The sequence below is a fragment of the Nomascus leucogenys genome, chromosome 4 (assembly GCF_006542625.1).
Source record: "Nomascus leucogenys isolate Asia chromosome 4, Asia_NLE_v1, whole genome shotgun sequence".
Lineage (NCBI taxonomy): Eukaryota > Metazoa > Chordata > Mammalia > Primates > Hylobatidae > Nomascus > Nomascus leucogenys.
Genome location: NC_044384.1, coordinates 131,305,345 through 131,329,854, shown reverse-complemented (window position 1 = coordinate 131,329,854; position 24,510 = coordinate 131,305,345). Strand labels below are relative to the sequence as shown.

Below are 24,510 nucleotides of genomic sequence, written 5' to 3'. Positions count from 1 at the left end.
TGTATCCTGCAACTTTACTGAGTTTGTTTATTAGTTTTAAAAGTTTTTTCATGGTGTCTTTAGGGTTTTCTGTTTATAAAATTATGTTATCTGTATAGACAATTTAACTTCTTCCTCTCTGTTTTGGATACTTTTCATTTCTTTTTCTTACTTAATTGCTTTGGCTAGGACTTCCAATACTATGTTGAAAAGAAGTGGCAAGAGTGGGTATATTTTTCGTGTTCTTAATCTTAAAGAAAAAGCTTTCAGCTTCTCGCTATTGAGTGTGATGTTAGTTGTGGGTTTGTCACATATGGCCTCTTTGTGTTGAGGTACAGCACATTCCCTCTATGCCTAATTTGTTGAGAGTTTTTATCATGAAAGGATATTGAATTTTGTCAGATGCTTTTTCTTTATCTTTAGAGATTACCATATGATTTTTCTCCTTCATTCTGTTAATTTGCTATATCAATTTATTGCTGAACCATCGTTGCATCCCTGGGATTAATTCTTCTTGCTCGTGGTGAAGGATTCTTTTAATCTGCTGTTGAATTCAGATTGCTGGTTTTCTGTTGAGTATTTTTGCATCCATGTTCATCAGGGATATTGGCCTGTAATATTCTTTTCTTGTAGTGTCCTTGTCTGGCTTTGGTATTAGTATAATGCTGACCTTGTAAAGTGAGTTTGGAAGTATGCATCCCTCTTCAGTTTTTTGAAGTTTTTTTTTAGAGTTTCACTTTGTCATAAAGGCTGGAGTATAGTGGCACAAGCATGGGTCACTGCAACCTCGATCTTGTGGGTTGAAGCAATCCTCCCACCTCAGCCTCCTGAGTAGCTGGGACTACAGGCATGTGACACCACACCTGCCTAATTTTTATTTATTTATTTTTATTTTTTGTAGAAACAGGGTCTCACTATGTTGTGCAGGCTTGTCTTGAACTCCTAGGCTTAAGCATTTCTCCTACCTCAGCCTCCTGAAGTGCTGGGATTATAGGCATGAGCTACTGCACTTGGGCTTTTTGAAGAGTTTGAGAATTAGTATTAGTTCTTTTTAAAGTGTTTGGTAGAATTCAGCCTTGAAGCCATCAGGTCCTGGGCTTTTCCATGATGGAAGATTTTTTATTTAATTACTGATTCAGTCTCCTTACTTGTTATTAGTTTGTTCAGATTTTCTATATTTTCATGATTTAGTTTTGGTAGGTTGTACCTTTCCAGGAATTTATCCATTTCTTTTAGATTATCCAATTTATTGACATAACTATTCATCATAATCTCTTATAATCCTTTGTATTTCTGTGGTATCAGTTATAATGTCTCCTTTTTCATTTCTTATTTTGAGTCTTCTGTTTTTCTTTTGTAGTCCAGCTACAAGTTTGTCCATTTTTTTTATCTTTTCAAAGAACCAACTTTTAGTTGTGTTGATCTTTTCTATTGTTTTTCTTGTTTCCATTTATTTCTGGTCTGATCTTTTTTGTTTACTCTTTCTACTAACTTTGGACTTTAGTTGTCCTTTTTCTAGTTCTTTGAGGTGTAACATTAGGTTGTTTATTTGAGATCTTTTTTCTTTTTTAATGTAGGCATTTATTGCTGTAAGCTTCTTTCTTACAACTGCTTTTGCTGCATTTTGTAAGTTTTGGTATGTTGTATTTCCACTTCTGTTTGTCTTAAGATATTTTTAAATTTCCCTTTTAAGTTCTTCTCTGACCCATTGGTTGTTCAGGAGCATGCCGTTTAATTTCAACCTATTTGTAAATTTTCCAAAATTCCTCCTGTTAATGATTTATATAGGTTGGTCCAAAATAATTGTGGTTTTTGCCATTGAAAGGAATGGCAAAAATGCAATTATTTTTGCACCAATCCAATAGTTTCCTACCAGTGTGGTTGGAGTAGACACTTGGTATGATTTCAGTCTTTTAAAAGTTGTTAAGACTTGTTTTATGGCCTATCATCTGATCTGTCCTAGAGAAAATTTCATGTGCACTTGAGAAAAATGTGTATTCTACTCTTATTGGATGGAGTGTTCTGTGTATGTCTGTTAGGTCCATTTTCTTTAAAGTATAGCTCAAGCCCAGTGCCTTGTCATTGATTTTCTGTGTAAATGATTTATTCATTGTTGAAAGTGTAATATTGAAGTCCCCTACTATTATTGTATTTCATTCTATCTCTGCTTTCACATCTTTATTTATTTATTTATTTATTTATTTGAGATGGAGTTTTGCTCTGTTGCCTAGGCTGGACTGCAGTGGCATGATCTAGGCTCACTGCAGCCTCCACCTCCTAGGTTCAAGTGATCCTCTCCCGTCAGCCTCTCAAGTAGCTGGGATTACAAGCATGTGCCACCACATCCAGCTTATTTTTTGCATTTTTAGTAGAGACGAGGTTTCACCATGTTGGCCCCACTGGTCTCAAACTCCTGACTCAAGTGATCCACCCACCTTGTCCTCCTAAAGTGCTGGGATTACAGGCATGAGCCACTGTGCCCAGCTCAGATTTATTAATGTTTGCTTTATATTATATTATATATATATTTTATATATTTACAGCAAACATTAGATGCTGTAACATTAGGTACATGTATATTTACAATTGTTATATCCTCTTGATGAATTGATCCCTTTATCATTATATAATGCATTTTTGGTCTCTGTATGGTTTTTTTTTTTTGTTGTTGTTGTTGTTTTTTTTTTTTTTTGAGATGGAGTCTCCCTCTGTCGCTAGGCTGGAGTGCAGTGGCGTGATGTTGGCTCACTGCAATCTCCGCCTCCCGGGTTCAAGCAATTCTCCTACCACAGCTTCCTGAGTAGCTAGAACTACAGGCACGCGCCACCATCCCCAGCTAATTTTTGTATTTTTAGTAGAGACGGGGTTTCACCGTATTGGACAGGCTGGTCTCGAACTCCTGACCTTGTGATTCGACTGCCTTGGCCTCCCAAAGTGCTGGGATTACAGGCGTGAGTCACTGCCCAGCCAGTTTTTGACATAAAGTCTATTTTGTCTGATATAAATATAGCTACTCCTGCTCCTTCAGGGAAGCTACTCCTGCCCCTACCCCTTGGTATTTAATCCTCTTAACTTTCTGAAAATGCATTTGTTTAGATATCTTAGTTTGAGTTCCCCAAGAAACAGACTCTGAGACAAGGATTTGAGTGCATGTAGTTTATTTAGGTTGAGAGTAGGAGAGTTAAAAGTGAAACACTGAGGAAAAGGTGGCCAATAAAGAGTGAATTACTAAGCCAGCTCTCACTGTGGGCAACTGGTACTTAATTCTGTGCAGGAAAAATTGGGAGCTGGTGTAGAACACTTACCTCAGAGTTATTCCATCTGAACGGTGAGGAAATGAGTATTTATACCCTAACTTCTTTAGTCTTTGGCTAAGAGCTGCTCTTGAGGGGTATATAGGTGGCAGAGTAGGTTACAGTGATAAGAAAAGCCCTTAGGCCAAATGGAGCTCCTGGTAGTTGGAAAGCAAGAGTTGTGCTAAGGAGGGGGGATATATAGGTGGATCTTAGCAGCATCCTCTATCCCAGGCTTCTGACTGAGCATTGTGGTCCAATGGCGAGTGCTTCATGGTCTCCAGAGTAGACTGACCTGTGTCCAGCACCTAGCAGATATTCCTCAATAGCCTTTAGTTTCATCTTCCTTTAAAAGATCGAGGAAAAATCTATCACTTTTTAAAAATGTATTTTAATCTTTCTTTAAAAATCACTTCAAGCACTTGAATCTTCAAGCATTTTTAAGCCAGCACACTTGGAGCTATACCTAAGAGGATCGTTCTTGAAGTGCCGCCTCCTGTTATGTGGCAAACATAGTAATACAGTTGGGGATAACAGAAATAAAAGACATGATTCCAGCCCAGAGGAGTTCCTGGGCTAGTGGGTGATTATTAAATGGTTTATCTAGAGATCCTTTTTCAAGTGAAAAGGGACTTGAAGTGAATCATTTAGTCAACAAAAATATGTTTGTAGGTGCTTTAGAATTTGGGTCAAACCTTTTTCAGTTTCAAACCCTAGCTCTGCCTTGTTGGCTGAGTGACATTTGATGAAACAGTATGTAGTCTGCCTGAGACTGTATTAGTTCATTTTCACACTGCTATAAAGAACTACCTGAGGCTGGATAATTTATAAAGAAAGGAGGTTTAATTGACTGACAGTTCTGCATGGCTGGGGAAGCCTCAGGAATCTTACAATCATGGTGGAAGGTGAAGGGGAAGGAAGGCAAGTCTTACATGGCAGCAGGAGAGAGAGAGAGAGCGAGCGAGTGAGGAGGGACCTGTCAAACAGTTTTAAACATCAGATCTCATGAGAACTCACTATCATGAGAACAGCATGCGGGAAACTGTCTCCATGATCCAATCACTTCCCAGCAGGTCCCTCCCTTGACATGTGGGGATTGCAATTTGAGATGATGTTTGGGTGGAGACACAGAGCCAAACCATATCAGAGCCTTAGTTTCCTCAACTGTAAAATGGAATTACTAATACCGACTACATGGGATTGGGGATTAAATGCAGTAACCTTAAAAGATGGACTGTATTTGAGTAGAAGAGATCACGAAGGGATGAGTGAGCAGAGGGTCAATGGATAGGTCACAAAACTATAGTAAGACAACAGAACAAAGATGCAAAAGTGGGTTTGCAGCTGGATCACAGAGGATGTTGAATGTCAAGCTAAAATAGGCCGTGGGAACTTTGCAGCAGACAGTGAGGTTTTAGTGTGTCTCAATCAGAAAGGCTGAAGAAAAAGGCGTTCAGTCTTTACACTATCATGATATTCTTTGGTGAATGAGCTCTTCACAGGACTTAGAGCTATACCTTTAGGGAGCTTGGTTTTCTGCATCTCTGAACCACCAACTTACAAGTCCTGCATTCATGACTAGGACCATAGAGAACCCTCTTGACATGGTGGAGAATTTGCTTATATGGAAACCTAAGAAGTTGACCCTATCAGGACCAGTCTTGATGCTACCAGTACTGGTTCTTAAAATATACATTATTTGCATACATTAGCCACCAGCCCATTTTTAATGTTGGATGGGGAGGCTAAGGCTTAAGAACATGGTAGTCTCTTAATTATAGGTAGATTTTGTGAGAAGACTTCAGTCCTATAGGAGTTCAGAAATCTTCTCTTATTCCCAGTCAGCTTAAAGGATTGATGGTAAGATTGATGAAAGAGGACCTGCTACTTAAAAATGGGGAATGTTTGGTTTCCAATTGAGGTCTTACATATGTTTCTTTGATCTTACCATAAGCTGCTCATGTTTCCCACCTGGAGAATGTGTCAGAGGAAGAAATGAACAGACTCCTGGGAATAGTGTTGGATGTGGAATATCTCTTTACCTGTGTCCACAAGGAAGAAGATGCAGATACCAAACAAGTTTATTTCTACCTATTTAAGGTGAGATTTTAACATTTTAAAAACATTTTCTCTCATTATTCAAATGTGCTCAGTCTGCATATGCCAGGTCATGGGTGTGAAGGCTTTCAGCTCATGGTACATTTTGCCCTCAGAGTTTGCTGAACTATACGCTTCTTCTTGATGGATTCTCTAAAATGGCCCACCATACTTTGAACACGTCATTCCCTTTGAGAGCTTTTACACTTATATGCAAAGTTGAGTATCTTGGTTTGCATATGCAAATAGATTTTTTCCATCCACCCAACAAATATTTATTGCACATCTGTTCTGCATGTGGCACTAATGTAGGCATGAGGGATAGAACAGTGGACAAAACAGAGTTCTTCCCCTCATGGAGTATATATTTCAGTAGAAGAGACAGTCGACAAGTAAATAATATCTTTGCAGGTGGTGATAAGTATTCTGAAGAGAAACAAAGTAGGATAAGTGGAATCAGAATGGCAGGGATGGTGGCGAGTTGGGGACATGCCAGCGAGGAAGGTCAGTTAGGATAGTCTCTCTGATTAGATGGAAGTGGAGCAGAAACCTGAGTGGGAGATAGGAGCCATCTGTGCAAAGTGCTAGGGGAAGAGCCTCCAAGGCAGAGGGGGAAACAGGTATTTTAGGCCGTGCACTAAGAGAGCTAGAAGTGATGTCCGAACAGCAAGGAGGGCAGTGTGGTGGAGCCCAGCTAGCAGAGGGATGGGTGGGAGGAGATGTAGTTGGAGGAGTGGCTGTAAGTCCTATCTCTAATGCTTTAAGAGAAGGAATCAAGATATTCCAAGTTTATTTTGGTATCTTAGCCACTGTTACCTGTTTCTCACTGACACCAATCACCAATTACTGCTGCCATTCCCCATAGCTGCCTCTTCACTAGTTCTACCTCAGCTCCATGTGGGTCACATCCATTCCCTACCGTAGACGTACATCTCCTCAAGCTTCTGATTGGAGCCAGGACTAACAGATGTGGGAGCAAAACTGGTGGTGGAAATGGATAGCAAAACTTCAGGTTGCCAAAAATAGATCTATAAAGGAGGCTGCCAGAAGGAATAACCTTAAAAAAAAGTAAACCTGCTATTGAGGGCATTGTAGATTATGTTGTATTGTGTAACCCTTACAAGGATGTTGAAAGCAAAACAAAAGCACTCAGAGCTTATGGGTAGGAAAAGTTTGCCTCTTCTAATAAGAAGCACTGTGCTTCATTTTATAATAACTCTCCTTCAACTCATTTATATTTATTTGTACTTCATTTTTATATGACAAAAATAGCGAAATTTTCCAGTGAGTTCCCTCTTTTGCTTTGGCTGCTAGGAATCTTAGTGAAAATTTTGTACCCAATTCCTATAGCTCTTTTCTTTTCTTTGTCTGAACTTATTTGATTCATAATTTTGCCTTTCCCCCTTTTTATTAACTTTTGTCTTTTATTGTACTAATGGGTTTTTTTGGGTGGTTAGGAGATAGGAGTGGGAGGTAGAATTATATTTTTATAATTTGGTAGATATTAAATTTGGGGATATTAACTTTAAAAAGAATAATAGAGAGAGAAAGAGAGAGAGAGAGAGAGAAAGAGAGTGGGGGAAGGGAGAGAATATGAACAGCTGGATTCCCCACAACCATTAGCAGGCACTAGACCACTTTAGGCATGCAGGTGACAACTTGTTGACGTGGCTGTGAGGCTTGAGTCATTCAGCTCGAACCCTGGCAGGTTCATAGTGTTTAGAGCTTCTTTGGAAAAAGATCTTAGTTGAAGAAAAACAAGGTCTACATGACTACAGCTATTATTTGTCTTGGAACTGTGCTCCCTGGCAGCTCCCCATTACCCTGTTGGAAGTGAAGGTGGTGTCAAGGTTTCCATCCTGTCAGCCTCTTTTTAGTTTATAACCAACCAAACAGGCCAGAAAGCATTGCTCTGCTTTAAAGTACATCTTCTCTCTCTTTCTTCCCTCCTTCATCTTAAAATACTAGTGCAAGTATATTTGGTTGTGGAAACACAATCCAAAATATTCAGCATTCTCCCCACCTCCTGCAAAAAGTATTATTCTTGGGCAAATGAGTTATAAATAATCTATTCCTTAGCTTCTGAAAGGCAATTCCTAAAAACAAAACAAAAATAATGATTAAATTTTTTTTAATTTTAATTTTTTTGAGACAGAGTCTCACTCTGTCATCCAGGCTAGAGTGAAGTGGTGTGATCTCAGCTCACTGCAACCTCCACCTCCCGAGTTCAAGTGATTCTCCTGCCTCAGCCTCCTGAGTAGCTGGGATTACAGGTGTGTGCCACCATGCCCGGCTAATATTTGTATTTTTAGTAGAGATGGGGTTTCACATTGTCGGCCACACTGGTCTTGAACTCCTAGCCTCAAGTGATCTCCCCCCTTGGCCTTCCAAAGTGCTGGGATTACAGGCATGAGCCACTGCACCTGGCCCATGATTTTTTAAAAAGAAAAAACAGGCAGTTCCTGTGTCTCATTTGTCAATAATTAAAGTAAAAATGTGTTATATATTTTAGTAGCATTAAAAAATTTCAGTCTTAGTCTGGGCACGGTGGCTCACAACTGTAATCCCAGCACTTTGGGAGGCTGGGGCAGGCCCATTACCTGAGGTCAGGGATTCGAGACCAGCCTGGCAAACATGATGAAACTGTATCTCTACTAAAAATACAAAAATTAGCCAGGCGTGGTTGCGCGCGCCTGTAAATTCCAGCTATTTGAGAGGCTGAGGCAGGAGAATTGCTTGAGTCTGGTATGCAGAGGTTGCCACGAGCTGAGATCACGCCACTGCACTCCAGCCTGGCCAACAGAGTGAGACAACGTCCCAAATTAAAAAAAAAAAAAAAAAAAATCAGTCTTAGGTGTTAAACATAAACCCAGTGGCAAGCTGCGTTTAAAGTTGAAGTATATCTTAGTGCTTACAGATGTGGCTCTGGAGTCTACCTGGGTTTAAAACTTTGCTCTATCACTTACTAAATGTGACTTTAGGCAAGTTAATCTGCCTTGTTAGTAGTAGCACCTACCTCAAAAGGTTATAAGTATTAAATGAGATAATATATATGAAGAACCATGAAGATTGTCTGTTGAAATTAAGGATGCAAATGCCTGCCGGTATTAAGAACTTTTTTTATATGCCCGCTTAATCCCAGCTTCATCATCTTATGGATAAACTGAAGTTCAACATCTCCACAATCCATCAGTTTACCTCCAAATTGAAACCCCCAATGGGCCAAGTTCCTAAATGGTCTTATTTTAAGTGGGGAAAATATGTAAGCAACCAGAATTATTTGTATTTAATTTTTATGACCAGTCTTTAGATATTCTTACAAACATATACAATAACTTATGTTTATTGCAAATTGGCTTTTATAAAGATGGGCATAATACTTGAAAGGATGAACAGATACCCCATACTCATAATTTGTATGGCACCCCTGGAAGGAGTTGAGGTCCTTGTAAGACACAGTTCAGTGGTGAGACATGGTCATCTTCAATCTTGGTGGTTTATCAAGTTCCATTTACCCCTGAGAGAATGGTTTCCATGTTTTGTTTCTACTGAAAAGGCAGTAAGCAGAGAAAGGAGGGAAAGATGTTACTTAAATAAATGTGTGGCCATATCTAACTGACCCACATGTAAAAGTTACAGAAGATTCAAGCAAAGATCGAAGGTAAAGAATTTCATTATCAAATTTATTTTCTGCGTTGTTCTTGGTAAGTGGGTCTGTGTTCCCTTTTCTGTTTGCTCTTTGAGAGCTTTAAATTCCAGTGGCAGGAATTAAGAGCAGTGTTTTTGTTTTGTGGGCATTGAGATGCCAGAACAGTTGGCTTGCATTCTACGGATGGAAGGGAAATGGAAAAAAAGACTAACAGTGAAAGTTGCCCATTTAGAGCTCTGCAGACTTTCTTCCCAAAAATCCTGTGCCCTAGATGATGCGTATGCCATGTAGCTGCTATAGACAGCTCCTGTCCCCTGGCCTCTTTTGTGCAGCATAGATCTTTCTCTCACATCTTTAAATAAGATCTTCTAGAGCTTCAGCACACCTATAGTGGCCTGGATGGGCATGTGCCAAGTGTGTAGGGTTGCATACCAGGCCTCTGGGTCAATGGAAAGCCAGAAACAGTGGGGAGAAGAGGGAAGTGAATGGGACAGTGGTGTCTGTTGGACCAGCATGGGTGGCCTAGGCTGCCCAGAACATGAAAGGTGTCCATTTCCTCATAACTCTGGCCGTGGACATGAAGGCCAGTTTGGGTAACCTGATAGATGCCCATTTTATTGACTTAAGGATTTGTTTATATATAGTTAAGATAAATAGAATATGGTAACTTCCTTTAAAGGCTGTGTGTGTGTGTGTAAGAGAGAGAGACAGAGACAGACAGAGAGAAACAGAAGGGAGGAGAGAGAGATAGACATACCAATTAAGTTTTTCTTTCTTTTTTTTTTGATGATTTCTTTGCAGCTCTTGAGAAAGTCTATTTTACAAAGAGGAAAACCTGTGGTTGAAGGCTCTTTGGAAAAGAAACCCCCATTTGAAAAACCTAGCATTGAACAGGTAAAAAGATTTTAAAAGCCCTCTTTTTATTGGCTTAAGGCTGAAGAAATCTTTTAATCCTCCTTTTATATCTCTATCTACGGCTTCGGTCCTCCATACCCAGGTTAGAGATGTTTACCAGTCTGTGGAAATTGTCCTGGAGGCTTTGGGTCAGAGGTGTATACCTAATTTAATACATGATCTAGCTTTTGCCTTTTAGGGTTGTTAGGTACTCACAGTTTACTGTGTGTTTGCGGAAGAAAAACATTAAGTAGAACATGTAGTTTGTAAGAAGAACACACGAAATGTGCTTTTTCTTGTTGTTGATGCTTTAAAATGAATTCTTTGTCCATTTGCTTGGCACTGTCTGAAAAAGCCCATTGAGGTGAGGGGATTTAGTAGCAATGTGAAAAACATTGTAAGTCAAGCAAAGAAAGCAAAAAAGAAATGAGATTTTGTACCCAGAAATGGACTTCCTGCTACATTATGATTCCTGGAAAGAAGCCGTTTTACTCAGGGAATCTGTTAAAATGTAAAGAGTTTTTCTGTTAGGTGTTGTCAAGTATCTCTCATTAGCATCACTTTTTTAGCTTTTGATTGTTTGGCTAAACAAAAACGCTCTGGACTGAATTTTTTGATGAGAATGACTACTGAAGTCATGATACCAGAATCCTTAAAAATAAATGCATTTTTATCAGTCAGTTTTCAGTAAATTTTATTTTGCCTCCAAACTATTAAATAAGCATTCATTGCTCTTTTATTTGAAATTAGATGAAATGGAAATATTCTGTAGAAAGACTAAATTAACAGTTTTTTTAATAGCCCATAATTTTGAATGATATATATATTTTGGTAAGCTTATTGAGTTCAAACAAATAATAGTAAAGAGTTTAAATTTTAGTTATTTAGTTCAGTGGAAGGCATGATAGCAGCCTTTTGATTAGCATTTTTGTAATGTAAAAACAATATTTATCTAAGAACTGCATTATATGTGGGGTACTCTGCTGATAGTAAAGCAATAATTATTCTGCACAACAGTCATATTTTCTTGTTTCAGGGCTTTTGACCTTTTCAGTCCATGATTTTGATTTTCTCCTTAATGCTTCAGGATTTCAGCAGGCGTAGAATCACAACTCACAGCCTCTCTGTCTTGTCACTTTTCATCCACTGTGATCTGAGGCAAGATTCCCTCTGGGGATTGCTATTTTCTTTTAGGGAAAAGGAAGAGATTTTTGTGAATAGAGAAATGTCTGTTATTTTGCTAATAACCACCAATCATGCTGGCTGTGTGGGTGTTCAGAATTAGTATGATTGCATAGCTGCATGAAGGAATTGCCTTCCCTCTTTTTAAGGGTGTGAATAACTTTGTACAGTACAAATTTAGTCACCTGCCAGCAAAAGAAAGGCAAACAATAGTTGAGTTGGCAAAAATGTTCCTAAACCGCATCAACTATTGGCATCTGGAGGCACCATCTCAACGAAGACTGCGATCTCCCAATGATGATATTTCTGGATACAAAGAGAACTACACAAGGTAATCAGATGCAAGTTCTTTTTCTTTGGCCCCATAAAGCCTGTTACAGACCGAAAATTCTACTTGACTCTGTAAGTATAGGGTTGCCTAGTTATCATTATGACTCCATCAATTCAGGGATAATGTCTTTATAATTTAACTTGCAAACTCCTACTTTTCATTGCTATCATAATATGTTGAGGGGTGAGGGATGTAAATCATCTATACCCAGTATGATAGCCACTAGCCATATGAGCACTTGAAAATGTGGCTAGTTTGAATTGAGATTTCTATGATTGTACCAAAAAAGAGTTTAAAATTGCTCATTAATAGTTTTAAAATATTGATTACATGTAGAAATGATAGTACATTGGATACATTGGATTAAATAAAATATATTGAAGTTAATTTTACCTGTTTTTACCATTCCAGTGTGGCTACTAGAAAATTCAAAATCCATATGTGGCTTGTGTTATTTATCTATTGAATATTGTTGACTAGATAGCTACACTGTAACTCTGAAATTAATTAGAGCCCTCACTCAAAAAATGCAATGACCATGTAACAAAGTTAAAGAATTTTTTTTAGGCTGGGCATGGTGGCTCACACCTGTAATCCTAGCACTTTGGGAGTCTAAAGTGGGTAGATCACTTGGGTCAGGAGTTCAAGACCAGCCTGGCCAATATGGTGAAACCCCAGCTCTACTAAAAATACAAAAATTAGTTGGGCATGGTGTCACGTGACTGTAATCCTGGCTGCTTGGGAGGCTGAGGCAGGAGAATCACTTGAACACTGGAGGCAGAGGTTGCAGTGAACTGAGATCGTGTGCTCTGGGCAACAGAGCAAGACTCTTTCTTAAAAAAAAAAAAAAAAAAAGTTTTTTTTAAAGGAAAGATTAGCTTAGTTCCAGAACTGTGATGGAACTGATATCATTATACATATTATCTTCCAGGTTGTGTCCTTTTAAATAACATTTTACATTAGTTATAGTGAAAGAAAATGTAGAATTTTGTAGCCTTTATGTCTCTTCACTTAACATCATATCAAACATTTCACAGGTTACATTATAGTCCGTTGAGTTGATTTACCATAACTTACCCAACCATTTCTCTATTGCCGGACATTCACACTCTGCAGATAGTCTTGGGTTGAACATATATTTTCTTCTAAAGTGGAAATTTATTTTTGTTGCTTATTACTTGCAGAATAATAGAATTGGTTTTACAAATCTTAAACTTGTACCATACAAAATATAATGACCTACATTTATTTTCATCTGTAGGAGTGTGACTTGGGTCATCTATTCTTTTCAACTTTTTTATAACTTTTCTCTGTTTATATTTCAGAGGCACATCAAGCTTGCATCAGGGGATATTAGGGAGCTTTAGTGCCTATTTTTTTCCTGACTTAAAGTGGGCAGTAATATCTTTTGATAGCCTGTCAAGACCACTTGTGCCCAGGTTATTTTCTGTAACAGCAGATAACATGGAAGAATTGTATAATTTAAAATAAGCTTTCCTCTCTGTCATTGACCTAATTTCATGTGTAACACACCCTTTTCCTCGCTTTCTCTTCACTTTTGCAGTATAAGCAATTTCAGTTATAAAGTATTTTCTCCTTAATAATTGATGTTTATAGGAATTGCAGATTTCTTCAAAATAAGTTTTTAAATTATATCTTTATTTCTGTATCTTTCATTTTAGGATTTTACATTAACCATAGTTCTATATTATTGAAACTCTGCTATATTATTGAAACTCTTGTTTATAATAAGAGTTGAGACGATAAGTCTCTCAAAAATATGTATTTTTTAATCCCGTCTGTGAATAATTGACAAAGCTGAATATTTGTCAAAGCCAGGGCCCTGAATGCATTTGTAACTTTTTAACAGAGAAAATAATTGTTTCATCAAGAAAAAGGAGAATTAATTGTGAAGCAGCTTGAGAGACATTAGTATATTTTGTTTTATTTTTATTTTTATTTTTATATTTTTTAGAGATGGTGTCTCATTCTGTATCCTGGGCTGGAGCGCAGTGGCATGATCATAGCTCACTGTAGCCTCCACCTCCTAGACTCAAGCAATTCATCTATGTCAGCCTCCTGAGTAGCTGGGACTACAGGCACATGACACCATGCCTGGCTATTTGTTTATTTTTTATAGAGATAGGGGGTCTCACTGTGTTGCCCAGGCTGGTCTCAAACTCCTGACCTCAAGCAATCCTCCCACCTTGGCCTCCCAAAGTGCTGAGATTACATGTGTGAGTCACTGTGCCCAGCTATGATGTTTTAGAAAACAGAAGAAAAATGCAAGGGAGCCTTTGAGAATTACTAAGAAATTGGTGGCACTTATGAATACTTAAGAAGTAGTAAAAATGGAAATTGGTTTGGATGAGTGCTGGGTTTGAATGGTGTGGATCCATCTCTCCCTTGTTACATGAGCTTTAGACCAGTCTCTGGTCTAAAGAGACTTTTGGTTTCTTTCTCTGTCCAAGTGTCATGAGTTTTGTGAGTATTCCATGGGTGGTTTGTATGTAGTTTCTGACACACAGAACAGGTGCTGGGAAGATGCTCATCATCATTTTCCTCCAGTGCACATTGTTCTCTAAAACTCAGTCACTGCCAATGTGGAGCTATTAAGCTAAAGCCTTAAATGTATAATTGAGTGTGTAATTAATTGAATATCGCTTTAGAAATTAAGATAGCAGGGAATAGAAAAACGGCAAAAGAGTCCTTTATAGCCCAGCCTCCTGAGCCAGCAGCTGAAGGCAAAAAGTGGAGTCAGACAATGGGAAAGAGAAACTTGCTGAGAGAAACTGAAATGAATATGCCCTGCTGAGAGAAACTGAAATGAATATGCCCTGATGAGTTCTGAAACCTGCTGATTTCTAGGTGAAATGTAGACCAAGAGCCCCTGTTAATAATAAATAAGGAAATGAAGGTAGATGACACCAGCCTCCCCCACGTCCCCACCATCACGTCATGTTGATGAGGAAAGGGAAGTAGAGAGGAACAACCTGTGAAAATTAGGAGAATCAATATTCAGAGTAAAACCTCACTGCCATGACCACATGGGGAATTAAAAAAAACCACATACCACCACAGCATGATGTCTCGCTGATACTGATCTTCTCAAAAATGGGTAATATTACTGGCTGCAGGCACCAGCAGGCTTTATCTTGATGTTGCTGTAAGAGAACCTCTGGACCTATAACGCTGGTTCAGCTTATAACTTACAGCAGTTACTGTAAATATTAGAACAAAGATGTGCCGAAAATGTTTGCAGTATATCAGTCTGAAAATGAAGTTAAACAGGATTCTTTGTGGAAAAGACTGGACTTAGAAAATGATTGTGTTCATTACAGAGCTAACTTGTAAATATTTATTCGATAAAAATTAAAAGCAGACTGAACAGTAGTACTGCTTAAATTACTTCTCTGTTCTGAAGAAAAGAAAAATATAAATATTCTTTTGTTTGTTTGTTTGTGTTTTTTTGAGATGGAGTCTCACTCTTTTGTCCAGGCTGGAGTGCAGTGGTGCGACCTCAGCTCACTGCAACCTCCACCTCTTGAGTTCAGGCGATTTTCCTGCCTTGGCTTCCCGAGTAGCTGGGATTACATGGGTGTGTGCCACCATGCCTGGCTAATTTTTGTATTTTTAGTAAAGATGGGGTTTCACCATGTTGGCCAGGCTGATCTCGAACTCCTGACCTCAGGTGATCTGCCTACCTCATCCTCCTAAAGTGCTGAGATTAAAGGCGTGAGCCACCATGCTCGACCTAAGTATTGTTACGTAAGTGTATGTTAACTGTACCTTATCTATACTCCCAGGAGCATTGTGGTTATAGAAAAAAAATGTGGGCAAATATTTTGAAGTTCCTGAATTTCATGATAGTACACTATTATAATTCCATGAAGAAATAACCTGAAAAGAAAGTGTCAGAGGATTACAGCTTCTTAAAATACAACTGACCAACAGTCTGCTGGAGGAAAGTGGCAAGTAATTAGTCTTAGATTTTGAATTGTGTAGAACTTTTGAAAGTTAAAGCTTACCTCCACATTGGGGAGAAGTTTCATAATAATACAGAGTGGCTGGGTGCAGTACCTGATGCCTGTAATCCCAGCAGCTTTGGGAGGCTGAGGTCGGAGGATCGCTTGAGCCCAGGAGTTTGAGCCCAGCCTGGGCAACAGAATGAGACTTCATCTCTACAAAAAAAAATAAAAAATAAAAAACTAGCTGGGTGTGGTGGCATATGCCTGTGGTGGCGTGTGCCTGTGGTCCCGGCGACTCTGGAGGTTGAGGTGGGAGGACTGCTTGAGCCCGGGAGGTCAAGGATGCATGGAGCCATCCATGATCCTACCACTGCACTACAGCTTGGGCGACAGAGCACGACCCTGTCTAAAAAAAAAAAAAAGAAGAAGAAAAAGAATACATAGCAAGCTAGCTAGAACTAACTTGTTTTTGGGAAACAGTTTTATTTAGCCGTTCTTCTATGATGTATAGCCTATTGCCATGTGTACTGAGCATTCATTATTAGACATGTAAGTCTAGAACAGATTTATCAGGAAGCATGGAAAGAACACTAGGAAACAGGAGATCTGACTTCTAGTCTGGACTTTAATTAAGTAACTGGGCCTCAGTCCCTGTGAACTAGGGCAGGTCAGTTGATTCCTGAAAACCACAGGATTTTCAGTTCAGCAAGTCAGTAGAATGACATGGTCTTCTGTGTTCACATTTTTAAATTCTGTTCACAGAAGTTACAAATCATCATGCTGATGTGAAAAATCTGGGAGTTATTTGAACAGTCAGAAAATAGCATGCAAATACAATCTTTATTAGACATACAAAAATGAATGAACTATCATTTTGCTTCTTTTTAGTAGACCTGAAATCAGTCATGTAGGTAAAATCTTTTCCTAAAGTTCCTTCTTTGGAGGAATACATGTGCTCATGCACGTCCATTTCCTTTTTTCTGTCTCACTATGTGCAATAATAATATCAATCAATTTATTAAAACAACACCAGAAGTACACACACACACACACAGACACACATATTCATTCTCTCTCTCTCCACACACACACACACACACAGACACACATATTCATTCTCTCTCTCTCTCACACACACACACACACACAGACACACATATTCATTCTCTCTCTCTCACACACACACACAGACACACATATTCATTCTCTCTCTCTCTCTCACACACACACACACACAGACACACATTCATTCTCTCTCTCACACACACACACACACAGACACACATATTCATTCTCTCTCTCTCACACACACACAGACAGACACACATTCACTCTCTCTCACACACACACACAGACACATATTCATTCTCTCTCTCTCTCACACACACACACACACACAGACCACATATTCATTCTCTCTCTCTCTCCACACACACACACACACAGACACACATATTCATTCTCTCTCTCTCTCTCACACACACACACACACACAGACACACATATTCATTCTCTCTCACACACACACACACACAGACACACATATTCATTCTCTCTCTCTCACACACACACACACACAGACATTGACTCAGCCTCATTGTCTTAATCTACTGTGAACTTAACAGATTACAAAATAAGATTAATCTTGGAAGTTAAGAAGAAAAAGCTGAAAAGTATAAATTGAGGTCTATAAAATGACTTTGAGGAAATGAATGAAAACCCATTATTTGAAAATTTTTACTAGCTAATAACAATCTATGCTGTCTTCTACCCTGGGAAGATTGAATAACCTGTTAAAGCACTTTTGGATAACTTTTTAGGATTTTATGATAATATTTATAACCTATCATCTTTGTATCAGAAATAATGTCAGTCTTAGAGCCTTAGACGTCTGCAGATCTCTCCTCAGATGGAAATGCTGTTTAGACTCTAAATCAGCACTGTCCAGTAGATGTATAACATGAGCCAAAAATGCAAGCCAGATATATAATTAAAAGTTTTCTAGTAGCTACATATAAAATGAATAGATATAAGAAATTATTTTGAATTTTATGGACAGAGTCTTGCTGTGTCACCCAGGCTGGGGTGCAGTGGTGCAATCTTGGCTCACTGCAACCTCCACCTCCTGGGTTCAAGCCATTCCCCTGCCTCTGCCTCCCGAGTAGCTGGGATTACAGGCATGCACCACCACAGCTGGCTCATTTTTGTATTTTTAGTAGAGATGGCGTTTCACCATGTTGGCCAGGCGATCTTGAACTCCTGACCTTAAGTAATCTGCCCTCCTTGGCCTCCCAAAGTGCTGGGATTACAGGCATGAACCACCACACCTGGCCAATAATATATACATTTTTTACCCAATATATCAAAAATACTATTTCAGCTGGGCGCAGTGGCTCACGCCAGTAATCCTAGCACTTTGGGAGGCCAAGGCGGGTGGATCGCTTGAGGTCGGGAGTTCAAGACCAGCCTGGCCAACATGGTGAAACCCTGTCTCTACTAAAAATACAAAAATTAGCCAGGCATGGTGGCGGGCACCTGTAATCCCGGCTACTTGGGAGGCTGGGCCAGGAGAGTTGCTTAAATGGGGAGGTGGAGGTTGCAGTGAGTTGAGATCATGCCATTGCACTCTAGCCTGGGGCACAGAGCAATACTATGTCTCAAAAAAAAAAAAAAAACCACAAAAACAAAAAACCCACAAAAATATAATTTCACCGTGTAACCATTGTGAAAAATTATTAAGGATGCATACTTGCTTTTTTGGTACTGAGTCCTTCAAACCTCCAACCAAATCTAGTGTTTATTTTTTGCTTTTTCCTTTTTTTTTTTTTTTTTTTTTGATTTGGAGTCTCGCTGTGTTTCCCAGGCTGGAGTGCAGTGGTATGATCTCGGCTCACTGCAACCTTGGCCTCCGAGGTTCAAATGATTCTCCTGCCTCAGCCTGCCGAGTAGCTGGGACTACAGGCGCCTGCCACCATGCCTGGCTAATGTTTATATTTTTAGTAGAGATGGAGTTTCATCATGTTCCCCAGGCTGGTCTTGAATTCTTGACCTCAGGTAATCCACCTGCCTCAACTTCCCAAAGTGCTGGGATTACAGGTGTGAGCCAACCTGCACCCGGCCAAATCCAGTGTGTATTTTTCACACATTTTAATTCAGTAGCTAAATTTTAAACAATGAAAACTAAATGGAATCCTACTAGAACAATCAAGTTGTGTTTAATGGGAAAACATTTTACACTGTTTCCATTTAAAAGTAAAATTGAAATTGATTAAATAAAATTAAAAGTTAAACTTCTCAGTCATACTAGCCACATTTCAAGTGCTCAATAGTTACCAATGGCTGGTGGCTACTGTATTGGACAGCAGAGACATAGAATCATCCCCATCATCAGTGAAAGCTTTATTGGACAATAAATCTTTAAACCTTTCATTGCAGAAGTTTGGACATATTTTGTTATTTTTAAAATTTAGGGTCTGCATAACAACGTTTTAGTCAGCAATGGACCACATATGATGACAGTAGTCCCTTAAGATTATACCAAAATTTTGCTGTACCTTTCTATGTTTAGGTATATTTAGATATACAAATACTTACCATTGTGTCACAGTTGCTTATAGTGTTCAGTACAGCAATATGCTGTACAGGTTTGCAGCCTAAGAGCAATAGACTAGACCATAGAGCAGGGGTCCCCAACCCCTGGGCCATGGTCCACCATAGGTCCATGGCTCATTAGGATACATTTTACTCAAAGGACTAGGTGGTTAATTCTGATTCTTTCACAAAAGGGACTTCCTCAGCTTCTCCTTTAATGTTTTCTTTTATTTAAACTACCATTAATGTGCCATTAACTCCAGTTATACTATGAACTTTGTATACAGTATTTCATTTAATGCTCACAAGAACTCAATGAAGTAGGTATTATTGTTGTCCCCGTTTTACAGGTAAGGAAAGAGAGGCTAAATAGCGTAATCAAATTTTCAAAGTTATGCAGCTGGTTAAGTGGCACAGCTGGAATTTGATCCCAGGGGCTGTTTCATTCCAGGACTCACTGTATGATGCTGCAGAATAAGTTGATTTTAACAGAATTAGACACCAGTGGTGATGTATGGGTAAGCTAATTGCATTCCCAAGTTTCACTAGCTGGCAGGGATATTGTTGCTTGTTATTGTAGGCCTAGTTTTTTTCTGCTGTGGTTAATAGTACGAGATAAACATAATTGAATATTTCTGATGACCTGGGGGTTTACGGAATATTGATGGTGCTTGACTTCTCTTGTCGCAGGTGGCTGTGTTACTGCAATGTGCCACAGTTCTGCGACAGTCTACCTCGGTACGAAACCACACAGGTGTTTGGGAGAACATTGCTTCGCTCGGTCTTCACTGTTATGAGGCGACAACTCCTGGAACAAGCAAGACAGGAAAAAGATAAACTGCCTCTTGAAAAACGAACTCTAATCCTCACTCATTTCCCAAAGTAAGGGAGAGTGTTTGCTGGTCTTTGTTTGATCCCAGAGCTTGAGGTTGCTAAATACAATGCCAAAGCCTGCATAAATAACAAGATCGGAAATGATAGAAAAAGCATTCCAAGGGGGAGGGAGAAAAGACCCTCAGTTCCCTTTGTGAATCTTCTTGGGTATTTTCCAGTCCATTTATTAGCCTGACTTTGGGTTGACTGCTGTCATTGATCCCTTATCCCCTCCTCATCCTACCTGAGTCATTGTCTCTGACTCACATAGAATGGGGCAGTGATTTCTTTTGTATATTCAGCGGCCAGGAAGCTCTAGGAGGATGAGGGAGAATGTTTAGGTACATTTTCCAGCCACTCAGAAATGGTGCAAAAGAACTCAAGTGGCTTTTTTTTTTTTTTTTCCATTCAATTTCTCCAACTTTTTCTAAGCACTGCTGAACCATCCCTGCCTCAGCTATAGTAGACTTGCCCCCACTCTTTGGAAACTAGACTGCAAAAGCAGGGATGAAGAGGAATAGAGAGCTCCTTCAGCGTGATGAACCTCTGTACTAAATTTCTTGTAGAATAGGCATACTTTGGTGCTCCTTGCTTCTTGCACCTGTCAGAGCTCCAAGGCATAAATGATCGTTTAAATATTTTAAAAGGAAGGAAATGCTTCAAAGCAATAGAAAGTTGCAGTGCTGCACCACTGGCCTTGGAAATGCATTTTTAATGCTAAGAACCAAAAATTTAAGCTAAGAGGTTGGATGCTGGTGAGATAGGCCAAGGATGCAGTTGATGACTTCTCATGGAGCAATAACAGCGAGAAATGAATGAGACAGTTAATTTTGTGGTTGTCATTCACCTAGATCAGCGCTTGGTCAGGAAGGTAAAAGGCGTCATTTGAAAAGGCTGGCTAGGTATGATACAGCCTTCCTTCCCCATGCCATTCTGAACTGCTGATGTAGAGAATAGAATTTGAGAGGAATATTCTTTGATCAAAGATTGATGAAACACTCTTTTGTTTGAGAAACTAGATTTTTATTATTCAGATAGTATTATTAGATTACGGAATTTTTGTCCCAGTAAAGATAGAGTTTTAATTCGTAACAATAAATTAGGTTCAAAACAACAACAATAAAATGGTTTTCTGATAGAAATTGACTGAAGATTCCTTGGCAGTTTAACCCAAATCCTAAACCTTAGATAGATGTCATGAGTAATTCTGATGGACTTTGGCCAAACACTCAATATTTGCACATATATTTCAACAACCTGATTGTCCAATTTTTCTTTAGAGAACCAGTACATGAGACTAAGTCATGACATGAACATTTTGTTGTCCTCTGTGGAGGGAGATTCTGAAGCACTTAAACTGCATTTTGGATGTTGCCCCCAGAATGGGTTAAGAAGTTAGGGCACACTCATGTATTTCTGTGTCTTTTAACTGATGTAAGCTCCTTTCCTTAGAGATTGAAGCAGCTTTCTTACTTATGTATCTATTACATTTGCCATATAAGCAGCATTTTATGTTTTCAGGTGATAGTTGTCATTCTGTCTCTGAGTCAAGGGACAAAGAAAACTCCTCCCTTCCCAACACCTGTTATAGTATTTAAAGAGAAATTTTAGTTACTTTGCATAATAACTTTTTTTTTCATAACAAATTCATTTTGCTTCTTGCAGACATTTGCTAATTATAGTGTGTTTTGTTCCCTCAGCCCATAGTTCTGGCATGCTTATGCTAGGAGCTAAAACATCAATGCTACCTTCTTTTCTTCTCTATTACTAATGGTGGGGTAAAACTACCACCCACTTCTCCTTTTAAATCCCTTTTCACCGAATATGACAACATTTAAGGCTATTGGGGATTTATACCTACAGTTTTGGCAGCAGAACCACACATGTTGAAGCCTGAGGTATTATTTGAGTCTTGGGCACCGTTTCAGAGTGAGAGCTGGGACTGGCTTCCCAGCACCCAGGGAGGTCTCTGCAATTCTCAGATGCGTTTTCAGGGCTTACGTTCTTATCTTCCTATTCTTCATATGTGCTGCCTTTTTTTTCCACTTGGCTTTAACGTGTGCTTCTTTCCCCATTCACCTATTTACAAAGTGTTTTTTTTTTTTTTTAAGTTGTGTATCTATATTTCATTCTAAAAGTGAAGAAAATTTGGTTCAGGGAAAAAATGAAAAAGACGACCACTGATAGCTTCACCACTCTGAACTATTTTTAGTGCTTTTAGATATTTCTGTTTTTTCCCCCATTTATTGGTGAAAAAAATTCAGTAAGCCTCAGAGGGACTTAGGTATCTGTATTTTTTTTCTTTTTTTCTCTTTTAATTTTTTTTTCTTTTTAAATCACCTGCCCTATTCTGATAAGCATCTGTATTTCTAATAAGGTTTCCAGATGATTTCTATGGGTTGCCAAAACTTGAGATCCATTTGGTTTAAAGTTAGCATAGTAATTAATCACTGGTTCCAATCCTGATCCTGCCATTTACTAGTTGTGGGAATTTGATCCAAATATTTAACTTCTCTGTGCCCTAGTTTCTTCATCTGTGAAATGGGTATGAATTTTATCTCATAGGGTTGTTATAAAGATCAAGTGAGTTAATATACTTCAACCACTTACAACACTGCCTATCATGTAGTAAGAGCTATATATGTGCATGACAAATAAAAATAGAATATATAACTCATAGGGTTGATGTGAGGATTCAGTAAGAAGTTCTTAGAGCAGTGCAGGCACAAAGCAAGCACTCAATAAATATTAGTAACTTTTGTGATGGTAATGACAATGACAGTGCAGCTATATGGAGGGCTGAAATCGTGCTCTGAGATTCACTGAGGAAGATTAATGCGTTTCTACTGATGTGATTCGTATGTCTGTATCTTATGTTGTGTTAAGCTATGCAGGGTCAAAAGAGTAAACATTTGTATAATGCATTTCTGTATTTGAATATACCAGGGCTGCCCAACTAAATCATAACTTGAGTTGTAATTCTCCATTATATTTCTGATTGAAGATTTGAGACACTGATGTTAAGATGATTGCCACAGATGATTAGGGCTGTTGTCCTTACAGTAGTTTTTTTTTAAGTCTTATTGCTGTTACTCTTGTGTCTAGATTTCTGTCCATGCTAGAAGAAGAAGTTTATAGTCAAAACTCTCCCATCTGGGATCAGGATTTTCTCTCAGCCTCTTCCAGAACCAGCCAGCTAGGCATCCAAACAGGTAAGTTTCCTTTTACATAAATCAGAGAACAACCAGGAAGTCCAATCTGAGGTGTAAGTTGCAGTTCACTGCAACTTATACTTAGCTCTATAGTCAAATGAGCTTAGCTCTATAGTCAAATGCTGGCTATTTTCAAACCCAATTATAGTCTCAGTCGATGGCTAGATACACCTAGGAATCAAGTCTCAGGCTGACCTCTTAATCTATGATGTCTGTTTTGTACATCATGTTACCGCCAAGTATAATGGTGGATAGTGAGTGAAAGCAGCAGTCTTGAGTCTCAGGATGTGAACTACTTCCCTGTGGGGCAGGGCATCCTTGCTCTTGCTTAAATCAGCCAGTGGCATTAGTTGGCATTTTGTGAGGAAGGAAGACAGGTGCCTTCTGGAGTCACAGTGATCCCAGAAAGAGGATCCGAATTCCTGCCTTTGACACTAGGAAGACTCCATGGAGAGGTTTGGCAAGAAATGCCAAAAGAGTTTATATCTGGCCATGGAGAAACACAGGATGCAAAATTTTGATGTCAAGAGTTTTTTGTAGTGCTCTAGGTCAATGTGTAATATGGGGGCTTGTGAGTATTGCCTCTAATGCCTCCAGCAAAGAAAAAATGATTTATTCTTGCTTTATAAACAAAATTGAAGTATAATTTATATATAGTAAAATGTACTCTTTTTACTGTACTGTGTTTTGACAAACACATATACTTGAGTAATGACCACTGCCTTCAAAATATAGAACAGTGGCCTCCTTCCAGACAGATTCCCTTGTATCTCTCTATAGTGCATTCATAGTCCTACCTCCAGCTGTGGCAACCAGTGATCTGTGTTTTTGTTCTTACAGTTTTGCCTTTTCCAGACTGTTATGGGAGTGGAATCATATAGTAGATAGCTTTTTGAGACTGATAACTTTAATTCAGCCTAATGCATTTGAGAGGTGATTTTTGAAAAAGGTTTTCATCTAGACCTCAAGTTTAGGTGTAAATATAACTAAATCCCTACAAACCAAAGTACTAGTGAATGAGGAATTTTATTTGAATCATACTCTTTTTGTTTGAGCTGATTACCAAAAACTTGTCAAAAACGTGTTTGCGTCCTTTTTTTTTTTCTAACCTGAGATCATAATTTCATGTATCTCTGGTCCAAAACCTGTAATGCTTTGGGGCCTGTCTATGCCTATTACATGTTTCTTCTACAGTTGAGCAGTCAGCATTTAGTGGACATGTTTTCTGTGGTTACTGAACATATCCTTTGCATTGCTCCCTCTGTACCTGTGCTATTCACTTTACCTTGGATTTGATCTCACCTAACTTTCAAATGGCATTTCTTCTGCAAACTCTTCCCTGCGTTCTCCCATCCCCTCTAGCAAGGACTGGATCTCTTTTCTTCCAGACTTTCATAGAGCCTTGAATATATCCTATCCATGGTTCTCAAACATGGCTGCA

The 24,510-nt window shown here is 38.8% G+C and overlaps 1 protein-coding gene across 1 annotated transcript in view; it reads left to right on the top strand.

The window, feature by feature from the left end:
- The window catches only part of KAT2B (lysine acetyltransferase 2B), a 114,919-nt gene that overhangs the window by 52,176 nt on the left and 38,233 nt on the right, over window positions 1–24,510 (top strand). Inside the window, exons 3-7 of the mRNA XM_030812274.1 lie at window positions 5,227–5,372; window positions 9,820–9,912; window positions 11,244–11,425; window positions 19,675–19,866; window positions 22,963–23,069. Of these exons, the coding sequence (XP_030668134.1) occupies window positions 5,227–5,372; window positions 9,820–9,912; window positions 11,244–11,425; window positions 19,675–19,866; window positions 22,963–23,069 (720 nt within the window). The remainder of the gene's footprint in view (window positions 1–5,226; window positions 5,373–9,819; window positions 9,913–11,243; window positions 11,426–19,674; window positions 19,867–22,962; window positions 23,070–24,510) is intronic.